The 16,014-nt window shown below is 38.3% G+C and overlaps 1 protein-coding gene across 1 annotated transcript in view; it reads right to left on the reverse strand.

Annotated features, from left to right (window-relative positions):
- Positions 1-406: 406 nt before the first annotated feature.
- Positions 407-16,014, reverse strand: part of LOC134806858 (homeobox protein CDX-1) — a 38,259-nt gene continuing 22,651 nt past the window's right edge. Inside the window, exons 2-3 of the mRNA XM_063780263.1 lie at positions 2,714-2,859; positions 407-2,283 (exon numbers count right to left, since the gene is read on the reverse strand). Coding sequence (XP_063636333.1) covers positions 2,047-2,283; positions 2,714-2,859 — 383 coding nt within the window. The 3' untranslated portion in view covers positions 407-2,046. The remainder of the gene's footprint in view (positions 2,284-2,713; positions 2,860-16,014) is intronic.

Here is a 16,014-nt window from a genome sequence, read left to right on the forward strand (position 1 = left end):
GTCTCCCCCTAGAGTCCCATCGTCGAGGTACCAGGAGTTGAATTTTGACTTTAAGTCGGAAATGACTGGATGGATGGCGAGGCTGAAAATGGCGGGTCCCAAAGGGTCACCCTGCTGACAGCCCACCGCTGACGACAAGCGATTTGTTTTAAAGAGTAGGTGCGAGGGCTGGTGATAGCACTGCCATAGGTATTTGTAGATCAGGGGGGTGGCGCCCTGAATGTGTGTAAGAAGAGCGCCTCTGTCAACAGAATTGAAGGCGTTTTTCACATCCACTTTCAGCAGCACCTCGCAAGCGTCGTCCACAACGAAGGCGCGTGTTGCATGTACAGCGGCTTCACAGCCACCTTTGCTGCCAAAAATGCTTGTTTTAAGAAGTCAATAGAGGTAAAAGAAACGTCAAATATAGATTAACATGAATTTATTTAGCTTATCAAACGTGTTGTGATAGTGGTGCGTACATACTAACAATTCTTGTGTCACAAACAACTTCCAAACATCAATACAACAACTCCAATACAACAAGCACAAACTATACAAGCCATTCACTGGGCTGTTTTCAAACAAATCACTGATTCAAATAAATTATCGATTGTTCATTTTTGATTGAACCCGTCCAAAACAAAACGCCTATTGCTAATATGGAAACTTAAGAAGTTACTGATTTAAACTGAAAATTGTCGCAATAATTACCAACGATTCACCATAATTTCCATTAAGATTTTCTTATTATTTGATAAGTTATGAAATTAGCATACGTATACAGTTAATCTAATGTACTTACACTATATTTACAGAACAATTTACGTCTAAGAATAATCTCATTGAACTTAAAAGTAGTCCGCAAACTTAGCCCTTGTCAAGGCAATCCCTCTATAAGATGTTTTAATTACCTACTGAATAAAATTCGTTCGTACAAATTGTACGCTAATTATGAACAGTCGCCATCAAATATATTCCGATACTAACGCCTTGACAATAGAGGCGTGTTCAGACATTTGTGAGCACCTTGGCCGCTCCGATATATCTGATGGCGACTGAACAATCCAAACAGACTTACAAAAGTGTGACCTCAACCCACTCAAGGCTAAAAATGCAGCATAAAAGAAGGCAAGGTCAGTTGGGTTGGGATAAGTGCACCGATGACACAAATGCGCATACCGTCAAAACACAACAAGAGTGTAAGAGTTAAAGGCTTAAAGACAATGTCCTCGTTCAAGAGCCCCGAACCCTTACACTTTACTTGTCTGCAGTCGGCCGACTGGATTGTCCCACCAAATCCTTCCTCCGTATCCCCGTCCTTTTATAGATACCAACTCTGTCGTACTGGCCTAACAAATAGCTTAAAAGAGATTCATGATGAAATTAAATTTCACTTAATACAATGATTTCATACCTATCATAAATGATCCAAGATAGTGAAATGGCAATAACTTGTAACTAAAACAATTAAATAAAACGAACATAATTAATAATCTCAACTACCACGCGGTTAACAGTTGTAGCTTTGAGAAATGATTATAAAAATTAATACTATGTAATAAAAAAATATAGGCATCTATATTTACAATTTTTTATATCTTTCAATATTGAAAGAGGTAAGATATACATACAATTCTTATATAATAATCCGCACTGAAGTCTCGCGCGTAGGCAGACCATAAACACCTTAGAGGCGTGAATGAGGATCTGAGTACAAACCAACAAGAGGTATTCATATTTGAATACGGTTTCTCTAACCATAGGGTACAAATAACTTATGTCACTGATTAAAATGGATTCCTCACTGGAAAAAGAACCCGTGTTCAAACGTAACTGACGAAGCTCTAGGCTCCTGGTTGTTAAAGCGTGAAAACTTACATCTAAAAAGGCATTTCGATTAATGATTTACAAACATGCCTACTGGCATAACTATAATAATTCCCGCAAGAGCATTGCACTTAATTTATCACAATACAAAAGATCATGGCGAAGAGAAAATTGTGATTCACAGTCAATCGTCACAAGTCACTAGGTGTAGTCGTAGTGAGCACAGTCGTCGTGGGGTCACAGGAGCGGCACGGGGGGGACGCCGGGCATGAGCGGCTCCTGCAGCACGCCTTGGTGGTAGTGGTGGTGGTGCATCATGCCGTTCATCATCTGCTGGTGGTGCAGCATGGTGGCGTGGTGAAGCTGCGCGTGCTGGAGCGACGCGTGATCCCCCTTCTCTTTCATCACGACCTCCTCCCGTTTCTTTACCTGTTTGCGCTCTTTGGCTCGTCGGTTTTGGAACCAGATTTTTACCTGCAATAATAAAAGTAGTTACATGGCACCGTTTACTGAAAGGTCAAACAAATATAGAACTAAGATTTGATGTTACGAGTTCTAGCCAATTGACTAAACAAACATCGTGCTTTTGTATCAATGTTGTACTAAATTGAAATTGGAATCGTTTTGGAAGAAAGTACTAGAAGGAAAAAAAACAAATATTATTTAAGTATCTAATGGCATTTTATATACGATTTCTACGAAGTAATGGTATAACGTACAGAATGGCCACGCAACACAGAATTGAATTACCTAACCGGCAGCGCCAGAAAGACTACAGATTGACAGAATCTAAGGAACTAACATTACATCACACATCGATGCGTATACAGACATAATGCGCACATACACACTAAAACGATGTTCACACCATGGCGTGCCCCAGATAAAAGAAAGTAAGTGGTACCTGTCGTTCCGACAGCCCCAGGCTGGCGGCCAGCTCGGCCTTCCGCCGGATCGTGATGTACCGGCTGTAGTGGAACTCCTTCTCCAGCTCCAGCCGCTGGTGGTCGCTGTACACAACCCGGTACTTGTCCTTCGTTCTTGTTTTACCTGCAAACATTTATTTTGTTAGCTCTTTGGTCGTTTAGCTACAACAAACACGCGCAATGAAACGGCAATATAATTTGTAAAGCCTCATTTAGGCTGTTCAAGAACTTGCATGCGATTTTTCAACCGACGAAAAAAACGGAGGAGGTTCTCAAGTCGACGCGTATATATATATATATATTTTTTTTATGTAACATATGACCACGCATAACTTTTTACAGATATGTTCGATTTTGATAATTATTTTTTTATTGGAAAGGGTATACCCCGAAGTTGGTCCCATATAAATTTGGAAAAAAAATCCAACCTTAAGGGTAGGAAAATAGGGGATGATTGATTTTTTCACTCACCGATTGTAACGTATGACCACGCATAACTTTTTACAGAGTAGTCGTAATAATGATAAAAATTTGGAAAAAAGTCCTACCCTAAGGGTGGGAAAATAGGGGTAATTTATTTATATTACAGAACAAAATAATAGTTAAAGTAGGATTATTAATATAACAGTTAATAGCTAAAGCAAGGTAGGTAGCTATTTTAAAAGTAATCAAAAATTAAGCATGTAATAATTTGTATAAATTATAGCCACAGAAAATTATAAAATAAAAACTTTTTAACAAAAAAAATAACCGCCGAAAAAAAACTAAAAGGAAATAAAAAAACCGGCACTAACACGAAACGAGTCGACCAACAAAAACAATAGCGCACTGAAAAGAAAAAAATAATTATTTTGTCTTCAATAACGCAAGTGAATACCTATGAACTATGTATATACATACTTCTGAAATCAATCACACAAATCTGCGTATTTATATATTTACAATCTGTTATTTTTGGAGTCGGTGCCAGCCTCAAACAAACTTGACCACCTTAGTGAAGCACCTGCACCGACTCCAAAAATAACAGATTGTAAATATATAAATACGCAGATTTGTGTGATTGATTTCAGAAGTATGTATATACATAGTTCATAGGTATTCACTTGCGTTATTGAAGACAAAATAATTATTTTTTTCTTTTCAGTGCGCTATTGTTTTTGTTAGTCGACTCGTTTCGTGTTAGTGCCGGTTTTTTTTATTTCCTTTTAGTTTTTTTTCGGCGGTTATTTTTTTTTGTTACATTGCTGAATTTGGTCAATCGACTGAATTCATTGTACCCTGCAGCTAGGCAATGACTCGAATATTGCATGCAACTCATGCAAGTTCTTAAACTACCTATCTAAATGGGCCTTTACTATGTATGGACTGTGCTTTGGGTCATGAAGTAAATTAACTGTTATTAAAACATAATTGATTCTATTATTTCAGTTTGTTTCTTCAGCCTATTTCAGTTTATACCTATTTCTAGTATATTAATAATAAATACGATTATTCTAAACACATGACACAAGCAACCTATTCACGTATTCAGTAAATATAAGCAGCCAAAATATAGACGAAACAAAGTTAAAAGAATTGCAAAGACAATTCACCTACTTAGGTATATGTGCTTTCCGTGTTATAACCCGCGTTTATTCGCGTTTTTATCGTTTGAAAAGTCTTTTATATTCCCGTAACGTGCAAGCAGCCGCGGGGCCCGGGGAGAGGGGCCCAATCCCCCGGGCTCGATAAGTTAATCCTCGCGGCGGAGCACAGAGAGGCCGCCGCCAGCCGGCTTACCAAGGGGTTATGGGCTGGCTAGACCACACCGCACGATTCACACAACTTTTTTTGTAGCCTATATTGTGTCATGGCAAAGGTCTTTCTGCTCCGACTGTACCGTCACTCATCATGGCTTAGAATTGACACTGGCACAGGCATCGAGTGCTCAAAGAGTGCCACAATGATATCCTCTTCCTTCTCTAAGCGCTTTCCTGATTGCATACAAAAGAAGGGTTTCGCTTTGGCAACGTTATCCAAAGAATTGGAGGAGAGAATAGTTTTATAAGCAAGTGATTGCGACCTTCCAACCAAGACCAGGGGTGCGAAACTCCTGACTTCGGCCAAACTCGGCTCCGCTCGGCTCAGCATTGCTCCGAGCAATTATTAGGGTTGGCACCACATGACTTCCTTTTGCGGGCACGACCACAGATAAGATAATCACTTGATTTTTGACAACCCTAAATTGCCGAAAGGGATAGTGCCATATATTAGAAAGGGATAGCATGATTCGACCCTGAACGGCTGTCAAACTTCGGTTTTGTAGGAAGTTTCCTTTCTGTACGGTAGTACTATTATTTATTCTGTGCCAAAACATAAAAGAAAAAGGAAACTTATTTCGTTCAGTTTCTTAACCCTTTATAAGGCAGAGACGATTTGGAAACCACTTAGTTAATAAACATTTACGGAGAAGAACATCCTCTTTATTATTTAACTATAATGGTATTATATAGCGAATATATCAGGCTTTCTTTCCTCGTTCATACTTTTTCGGTCAGTATTTAATTTTTGTGTAATTAATTAATCTATAGTATGTGGTCAATTTATGCACTATGCCTGTCAAGGGAAGCAAGCTATCGTCATTGTTTCCATTATACTATTAAAAATATACACGTCGCTGTATCTAATAATTTGAATTATAGCTCTTGCAATTCACGATGGCGAGTAGCGAGACTCTTGTTGGTATGATGACAAGGTCTAATTTTGATAAATCCACTCTCCATCGTGAATTGCAAGAGCTTATAATTTTTTCAGTGATATTCGTATATTAATCCTACCCACTACAAGATACACAATAATGTTCGATTTACCGTATGTAGTCAATTAGACGCCAGTCTGTACAGAGCACCTTATGTTTGTTATGTCAATGTCAATGAATAGGTGTATTGGAAACAGATCATCTGAAAACTCAAGTGCACTAACAGGCTGAGTGCATATATTGACCACATGTTTTTCTTAATGATTTCGTTTTTTTTTTGGCGTAGATGTGTTCCCCAGTGCATTAGAAACATGGTAGTGTATTTAACTTTCACGTAGCATATCTGTATAAATGGGGCCTTATAAAGGGTTAAAAATGTTTTCCTTCACCGAAAGTAAGTAGGTAACTAGTAATCTAAGAAGTGTCAAATGATATTTGTAAGTAGGTATATATATATATATCAATTCCATAAAACTCATTGGTTCAGGTTCTGGTTTGAAAGTTGCACGGTGCACGCCTATTACGCACGTACTGCTACCAGTAACAGAATGGCAAATGCCATGTCGTCATCATATTTGAATAAAATACAGATTGACTAGGTACTTTTTTTTTGTTAATGCTTACAACTCAACAATTTTATCTGCCTCGTAGATTTCTCAACGAGTAAAATTACAAAGATACGTAGATCTGTTTACATAACACTAAGACATAGCTGAGGTGTCTGCGTGTGTACTCAGAGTGTGTAAATATCCCTTATCTCGGTATTAAGAACTTCATAAATTATGTTTGTCACTTGCTGGAGAATTAGAGATGTCACGTAAATGCACAACAGTGTCTACAATCTTTATTTTCATTTTGATATCACTATTGATTTTTTGATATGAGTACTTTGACTATCTGTTTTCAAGATCTGTAATTGTTTTATGATATCTCGTATTCTACCAATGCATGTTGCTATTTCAATAATTATTCTCATATTTTAATACTATTAACTTTTATCATCATTAGCTTCTATAATGATTTCCCTGTGCTGGACACTATGGCTAGTATGGAGCTGGCGCTCTTTTTGCCCAGAAGTATAAATTCCCTCGGTTCACACTCACATCACTGATTTTTTAACCACGTTTTCCTTTACAAGAGGTCCAAGAGTTCTTCAAGTTCAAACCCGCGACCTCCGGCTCCACGCTTTACCGCTGACGCTAGGCTAAAGCTTCTAGAATTAAGTACTTATATCGAAAAAATAATCAATGTTGAAATTGGTTCGAAACACAATCTTTGCTAAGTGAGAAAAGGGTCAAAAGTCAACAAACTGACAATGTTTTCTTACGCGACTTAAAAAAAGTGTACACTATAGATAACTTTAGACTGAATGACAGAAAATTATAACTAAAATAAATTTCCTGTTAGAGGGGCAAACAAAAAGATGTCAGAACTTGTATGGTAAACACATGAGCTGCATCGTATAGGCAATAGGAGATTTGATACGAGGCGTTAATTCTCGTAGCAAACGGGGCTGCCGAGGCGGGCGCCATCACGCGTCCCAGTCCCATTCTTTATTTTATTATACACTTTACTTCACTATGGTCTGTGTAGGTATTTATTTGTTTATTTGACGGAGATAGATAACCCCCGCGTTTTTTCTCTAAACATAAAGAGTTATATTCCTATATAGCTAATGCCGAATGCTTGACTAAAATCACAGCGTTTTATTTGTTTGTTATACGATCCTCGATCCAGGATATGGCCGTTGCGCGGGTTTCTTTGTCCCTTTTATCTTAATTACTCTTAAACTATATTTCTGATTAAAATTTTGTATCTGTAAAATATGTAGGTTTTAGCAGAAACGTGTTATTTTGTTTAGTTTGTAATACTCGTAATTTTCGTTTGCTAGTAATGTGAATCACTATCACTTAAATGACGTTTCCCTTTAGTGATAGCAATTGATAATGAAATAAAGATAAAGTCAATGACTATGTAACTAATCATATTAGATATATTTATTTGAATCCATACATCATCATCATCAGCCCGTTTCAGTCCACTGCTGGACATAGGCCTCTCCCAAGGTACGCCACGTGGCCCGGTCTGCCGCTTTATGCATCCAGTCGCTGCCGGCCCTCCTGTGCAAGTCATCTCGCCATCTGGCCAGAGGGCGTCCCACGCTACGTTTGCCCAGACGCGGTCTCCACTCCAGAACACGCTTACTCCAGCGATTATCGGTTCTGCGACATATGTGGCCAGCCCATTGCCACTTCAACGTACTAACTTTCAAAGCTATGTCGGCTATTGAATCCATACACATCTTATATATTTATTTAAACTTGCAGAAAGTTACACAAAAAGTGTACAAATGGCGGACTTAACGCTCATTTTTATGCGACTTAGCGGTTTTTTTTAAACAGAGGGATTGCATAATTTAGGATTATTTAAACAGAAGGATTGAATAACGTATACTCGCACAATCTTTTTATCTTGAATAAAAGTTCAATAACTCTTCTGTCGAATCAGGGGTGCGAAACTCCTGACTTCGGTCAAACTCGGCTCCGCTCGGCTCAGCATTGCTCCGAGCAATTATTAGGGTTGGCACCACTTGACTTCCTTTTGCGTGCACGACCACAGATAAGATAATCACTTGATTTTTGACAACCCTAAATAGCCGAAAGGGATAGTGCCATATATTAGAAAGGGACAGCATGATTCGACCCTGAACCGCTGTCAAACTTCGTTTTTGTAGGAAGTTTCCTTTCTGTACGGTAGTACTATTAATTATTCTGTGGTCGAATGGAATTAAATTCGCAAATAAAATCAAAGATAACCTAAATCTAAAGCCTCTTCCGTTCCTTGAACGGGGAGGCCCGTTTAAGTCCACCGTCCTCTATATTTTGATTTTTCACTATTATTTAGCATAATTTACTCATTCTATTAAGGTAAGATAAGTTGGCCTTTGTACTAATAACGTTTTTTTTTTTAATTTTTGTTTTCTATTTTGTATACTTACAATAAAGTGTACTATTAATCATGCAGTAACACTGCATATGTTCATTATGTAAATATTAGGTAAATAAACATTCGGCCATCAATGAAGCCTGTGCATATTACTACGTAATTTACTTGAGCTAAAATATAACCATCATAAGCGTGTCTGTTATCAAGCAGGGTTTTTATTAAAATCATAGATGTTTGCGGCGGGCAAACACCGCGGGCGGGCGCGGCCAGGGCGGTGTTTAGTCAGACTATCTCGCACAAATATCACATCAGATAGGGAACGGGATAGGAACAGCGTGACAGAGAGATTCTGGCCAATGGCGTTTTATAATCATTAAGGTACCTATCGAAAAGAATGTTACCCCAAAGCAGTGTGCAAGTTGCAGAACATTCTCAAAATTTCCGCAATTTCTGGAAACTTTCATGAGAAAATTCTCTTTCCACTTAGAAAGTTCCTGTTCAGATTAAGGGTTTACCACTCAAGTTGTTAATAACTTTTGACGACTGTTTCATTAACATTTACGTAGGTAGTTAGTAGGTACTCATTGGCGTCTATTTCATATGTCGTTGAAATCGAAACTGACTGTAATCACAGAATAAATAATAGTACCAGGTACAGAAGACTCACTTTCTAACAAAACGCGTATGTTACGATCAGGACAGATATGGCCGTTAGGTGGCGACAGCGCCACAAAATTGATGTGGAACGGATGTAAGTACTTTTAGCTACCTGTAGCCATAGAAGGTAGGGTCGTATAGAAGTGGTATACGCGTGCCTCCGTGAGGGACAAAACATACGCAAATGCGACACTGTGATTGGTCGAATTTATTTGTTGCCCACCATTATCCATACTAAAAAAATGGTGGGGAACAAAAAATATGTGAGACTGTGATAAGGATAAACAATAATAGCGCTTTCTCTGCTACTCCTACTGAAAGATACGTAAGACTATCCCGTTCTGTCAGTTATCCCCACCACTCATGCCCAATCCAGTTTAATACTAGTACGGCTACCACCAGTTTTGACATTGACAGATTAACTCGCGTCTACGTAAATTACTTTCTATACATCTCGCTTGCACTAATATGCGAGTACGAGCGAGATGCATAGAAAGTAAGTTACTTAAACGTGAGTGAATATGTCAATGTTAAAACTGGTGGTAGTGCTTCAGATTCATGCCTGTAGCAAAGCGACGAAATCGCGGAGTGAGACACGCCTGCTGTAATTTAGAAGGTTCGGCTACAAACGTGTAGTAAAAAATACCGAGAACATTTAATGGGAAGTATGCAATTTTTGAAAATTCTCTTTGGTACATATACCCCAAAGGCCACGAACTTCACCGATTGCATGAGATTTGCGTTAGATTGCGGCATTTGTTCGATCGATTGAATTCATTGCACCTCTCAACCGGTAGTTATCTAAAATCGCATGCATATTGTTAATTTGTTCAAACTTTATTGCACAATAAAAATAAGTACAAACGGCCTTAAGCCGCCTTAAGGCAACCATAGGGCAAAACAGAAAGTCTCGAACGTGGTCGCAGTGAGAAAAAATTTCAGAAAACATATAGTAACTGTAAATAAACATACTTATAAGTAGTTATAATATTAATGTTGAACTTCGCGTTAAGTAACTATTTGTTATAGTTGCCGTTATTTGTTAAAATGACGTATACAAGACGACAAACGCTAATTGAAAAGTAAAAATGTATCGGTATGATTATATGATCACTTCCATATGCTTCGTTTGGAGTTTTCTATAAACGATTGTTACTAGGCCACCCCACCTGCTGGGCTACTACCTACTACTGTTTGTATTGTTGCTGTTATTAGGGTTCCGTACCTCAAAAGGAAAAAACGGAACCCTTATAGGATAAATATAAATAAATAAATATTATAGCACATTCTTACACAGATTGGCTAAGTCCCACAGTAAGCTCAAGAAGGCTTGTGTTGTGGGTACTCGGACAACGATATATATAATATATAAATACTTATATACATAGAAAACAACCATGACTCAGGAACAAATACTGTAAATTCATCACACAAATAAGTGCCCTTACTGGGATTCGAACCCAGGACCATCGGCTTCACAGGCAGGGTCACTACCCACTAGGCCAGACCGGTCGTCTCGGATCACTCGTGCGTCTGTCTGTCTGTCTGTCCGACCATCCCCCCCCCCCTTATCTCTGAAACTACTGGGCCTAAAATTTTGTCCGACTCACACTTGACCGGTTTTTTTAGTTAGAGTCGTTATCGTTAGGGACAGTCCCACATAGAATTCATATCGAATCAAATCTATTTTTTATCACATGTGATAGATTAGGTACGTACGTTGTATCTAACTCCATTGTTTCCATGTCAATCATAAACATAACGAGGCAACTCTTGATAAGATCAAGTACCAATCCAACTTATAAACACGATCTGAAATCTCATCTCTGAATGATTTAATGTCAAAACAACGTATCAGTTCTGTGCTGAAATATCTGAATAGTCGACTTGCAAGTGTTTTAAAGTGATACGAGGTATCGGCCGCGCCCTCTTCCATCAAAAACGCATTACAAGCGTGTACAAGAAGGTTAACACAGATACGAGCCGCTTGAGTCAACACTATCAAAGGCGCCGCTATCGCCGCGATTATCGCGCACTCGGTCATTAGTCGCGCTGAATTTCGGCGACCGACAAAGCGATAAACTGACGATTATTTGATTGTTTTCTTTACTACTATGTACGACAAGCAATTTTATGTTCGATATGTGTTACACGGATAATCGTTACTACTATTGCTCTATGATCTTAGATCTAGCACTTCGTTAATGTTTTCAATCGAGACACACGTGTTTCGCGTGTGTTGTAGAATAAAAACATGAAACCGTTATCAAGAGTTATCGATTTGCGTTATTTTATGATTGGTTTTTGACAATTTATTCGATATTCCGTGATTCGGGGAAGTACGGAAATGTAACTAATTACCTAAAACAATTAGGTACCAAGGTACTTGTACTTGTTCTTAAAACACTTACATTTTCATTACATGAGGTACATGTAATGAAAATGTACGTTTAGAATCTTATCTAAATGAATCATAATATCATCAAAATTGGCAACAAGGAAGGTGATGTCAACTACGGTGCGAGTTCGAGTTACAGTTCGACACTTCAATAAAAGAACATGTATCGTGAAACAGTAAACGTACTAAAGTAACCGGCCAATTCGAACGTACCTATATTACACTGATATCTAAATTATATTATTCAGTTATCCTGCGCTAACGAAACGCACGATAACTAAATGACAACAACAATAAACAGGATAAACAGATATTCTAATGCCAGTGTTCGAACTGGCCTGTAAGTGTCCCATGTTTTTGTTTGGGCGCGGGGGCGGGCGGGGCGGCTGGGCGGGCCGTAAAGGCGCGCCCTAACTTTACGCGCGCTTTACGTCTACTTAGGGCCCGCTCGGCTCGCTGGCGCCGTATCCTGACGCAAATTACACTGTTACACACGTGCACGTCACACTACATACCTAATGCTTAATACAAAAGACAATCAAAACTATTGAATGGCTACTTAAAATAAACTAGCTGGCCTTTAGAAGTTGGTTTGAAATGTAGCTGAATAAAAACACACTTTATTCACCAAAATCAGCTCAGGGGCCTGACCCAGATAACAATCATTGGCAGAAAATGAAACGAATCACTAACATAATCGTAAATAATGTATGAAATTATGTAATAGCCTTTCGTTTTCTGCAAACACTTGTCATCTTAGCTAGGCCCCCAGAGATTTTTAAGCTACCATAGAACACACGACACAAACATACCACCATACCATACCATGTTTGAATTTACAGTATTTAAGTAGCTATAGGTACTATTTAAACCTTAGAGGATGTAACCAACGGAGACGCCATGTCTAAAATTTTCGGTACAAAATAGTCTGCCGTTTTTTGCGGGGGAGGGGCACATCAAATGTATAGGTACGTCATGTCAGATAAACGTCAGCCCATACATATGGTTGACATGTGGTTGACCATTGGCCGCCTATTTTCGACAGAGGGGAACGCCTGTTAATGGCGGCTCCATTGTTAATTACTCCGAGATTTAAACGGTATGATTGTCTTAATTTTTGCATATTCTTCAATTAAATAAATCTTATCTTTATCTTTATACCCTCATACTGTATAAAGTTGACTGTACTCCTTATAGTTATAGGTAAGTACAGTCAGGCTGACTGTACTCCATATAAGTACAGTCAGCATCAATATTAGCGGATGAACAAACCAACGCGCCAAAAGTACTTTTGGCGCGTTGGTTGGCGCGGTTGGCGCGTCCTATCCTATCTGCCACCCTAGAACACTTTTCCGAAAAGGGAGATCTCCACAGTTCGCGTTCAACAGGATCTGTCACGGTCTATGTTGTACAGTTAGAGACATATATCTCTTTTCGTTTAGCTTTTGTTTTGGTTAGCTAATAGATTCTAATGATTAGAGAATCGCCGATACTTTTGATGCTGACTGTATGTGTATTTATATAACTATTGCTAAATTCATAACCCATCTCGTAATCGGGTAAAATGTATTTTTAATACAGGTGCTCAAAAAGTACTACTTTACGTAGCTGTTTAGCATTCGCAAAGTTGGTTTTTGCGAACTAGTGCTTTTTACTTTTCCGGCTTTATTAAATTTAATTCTGACCGCAATCGATACGTCCACACCAAAGAGTTTGGATGTTCAAAAACTTTGTAATTATATTGTTATTTTGCCATTACACATTTATTCCGTACAAAAAGTATTGTTACACGATAGAAAGTAAATATTACTATTGTTATTATTTACTTGTCCCATGTCTTTTACTCGCTTACGGCCACTCTTACGGTTCATAAAAGACATCTCGTGACTCGTAAATAATAACAAACTTGCATTAAAATGTACTGAGGTATTTTTTATATTACAACAATCTTGACGTTTCTTTTTATTTAAAAGCGCTAAAAATAACGAAGTAAGTACATATAACAAGCATTAAGTAGATATAAACAGCAGGTTGCGTAATCGATCATAAAGTTTATGAGTTGCTAAATACATATTATATTGCACTAGTAAACAACAAACCTAATGCACATATAATCCAGTAACTTTGTCGAATTTTGTAATGTGGCTCTTTTGCGTCCGGTAGTTCTGATTTTTTGCAGACTTATTTATGATGTTGGCCCAATGAATAATATAACTTGGTGACCTCGAGCGCCGAACGCAACTTTGTCAAAATACGATAAAACCGCGAAAATTTCGGTTTTCTTTTAGAATTGGGCGATTATAAGCCTATAAGACTAGTTTTTGATAGTACATTCTCAAGGCAATTTTAAAGTAAACAAAAATTGGTACAGTACGACACTAGAATTTTCTCTGTAGGTACATTTAATAGTTTCCGAGATAAAGCCTTTCAATTTTTTTTATATTTACGAAATTGTATTCGTAGGCTAAGTGCAGTGAGTATGCACTTTTGTCTCAGGCGATGACGCTTGGCACAATTGTTTCTAAGGTCAAACATAGCTGATCTGGCCCGGTAGCCATGAGATCGTACCGTGCCTACCCCCCAAAAGGGGCGGAATGGGTCGGCTCCCTAGATCTAGATCTATGCAATATTTCTTCCTGCTCTTTAGGGCAAGTTATATATAATTTTCATATAATTTCAAGTTTCAAGATGACATGTACTGGGACCGCGTCGAGCACCAGTACCACCATCTTGTATGTAGAGAACTCTTACCTGCAGGCGAAGAGAATTTAGTACCTCAACCTCATGTATGTCTTTGTATGTGCAAAGTTTCATAACTCCGTTTGTATTGGGAAGGTGAAATTCGGGGACTACTAAGTGAGTGCCTGTGACTATTTGTTTATTACTACACACTTTTATTATGTACCTATGTAGTAATAAACAAGTAATAAATAATTATTTTATTAAGTAATAACGATTTTCAGCTTACATGAATCTAAAGATTCTAAAGGAAATAAGAAAAGTTATCTAGCTGCCTGGCCTACAATGCCGGCCGCCGGGTAATTTTAGAAAATTGGTGTGTTTAAGCATGACATCTGCAATACACACTTTTATTATGTACCTATGTATAAACAAGTAATAAATAATTATTTTATTTGTAATAACGATTTTCAGCTTACATGAATCTAAAGATTCTAAAGGAAATAAGAAAAGTTATCTAGCTGCCTGGCCTACAATGCCGGCCGCCGGGTAATTTTAGAAAATTGGTGTGTTTAAGCATGACATCTGCAGTAAGGTATACATCAGCGGTCGGCATCCTTTTAGCAGCCAAGGGCCACATCGCAGTTAACGAAGTGGACGCGGGCCGCACTTTGTTAATATTTATGACTTTATCAGACATTGTCATTTGTCAATATTACATACAAAATAGCCAGTGAGGCTCGCGGGCCGCATTTGAGTTAAGATTAAATTGATTATTTTCTTTACGTGTTATTTATACAGTGTGACGGTTTTGTAGCGTGTTAGTGTTAGTCTTCACACCTATATTACCTACCCTGACCTGAAATCCCTCAGAATGGAGAAAACAAACAAATATTATTATAGGGTCAACGCCAAACCAGTGGGTCTACCGCGAATAACGAAAATCGAAATTTCGGTATCTGCCTTCCTATCGCTCGAATAGAGGGGCGGATAAAGGAAATACGATTTACGATGGGAAATAGCGCCGGCAGATGATGAATCTATTGATCTGTTGCCTGAAATGTTTCATTTAAATACAGACAAAAGAGTCCACAGCGTTACAAATAACGAACTAACATCAATAATCAATGAAACTACACTATTCAATAGAATTAACCATGCATAGCTATTCAACCAATTACAAATGACAACCAACAAAAGAAGACGTCCAAACGATTAGTTTCGAACTAAACAATAATAAACAATAATCCTCCTACTGTTCGCTTACCAATATCCTGCAGACGCCCCATGGAGGCGTAACCGCAGCGGCGACAGTAAGTAAAAGCTTTCAACACTCTCCAGCCATTTTTCTTAAGCCCCATTCTTTAGAATCGATGACAGCCGTAATGCGATGATCGAGCGAGTAGAGCGTGAAATGGGACGGTAAACAGTCACCCCCGCCGCGACTGAATGTCGACAAATGGAGATTTATTTCCTAAAAGCCGCCCGGGTTGTGCAAACATGCGAAGATAACTGGATCTCGCGGGGCAGGTTAGGTAAGATATAGTAAGAATGTAACAATAACAATGTGGATACGAAGAACCAATATCTTAGGTCAATTAGAAAGATAAATACTACATTGTGTTAAAATGACTAGATCATCTATGCTTTACTTTGTATACCTATGCGGTTTCATCTAATTAATTGGCTTTCGCTTAATTGGCACAGCTAGATTTATAGGTATTACACAGAATCTAGTGACTTTTAGTGGAAGCAGTTATGAAGTTGACCCAAAAAAAAATTGTTAAGCTATGAGCTTCATCACATATGTTCCTTGAGTAATTCTAAGCATTTCAAGCCTGGGAGGCAATAAGAAATGTGCG

This window comes from Cydia splendana, chromosome 3 (genome assembly GCF_910591565.1).
Source record: "Cydia splendana chromosome 3, ilCydSple1.2, whole genome shotgun sequence".
Taxonomy (NCBI): Eukaryota; Metazoa; Arthropoda; class Insecta; order Lepidoptera; family Tortricidae; genus Cydia; species Cydia splendana.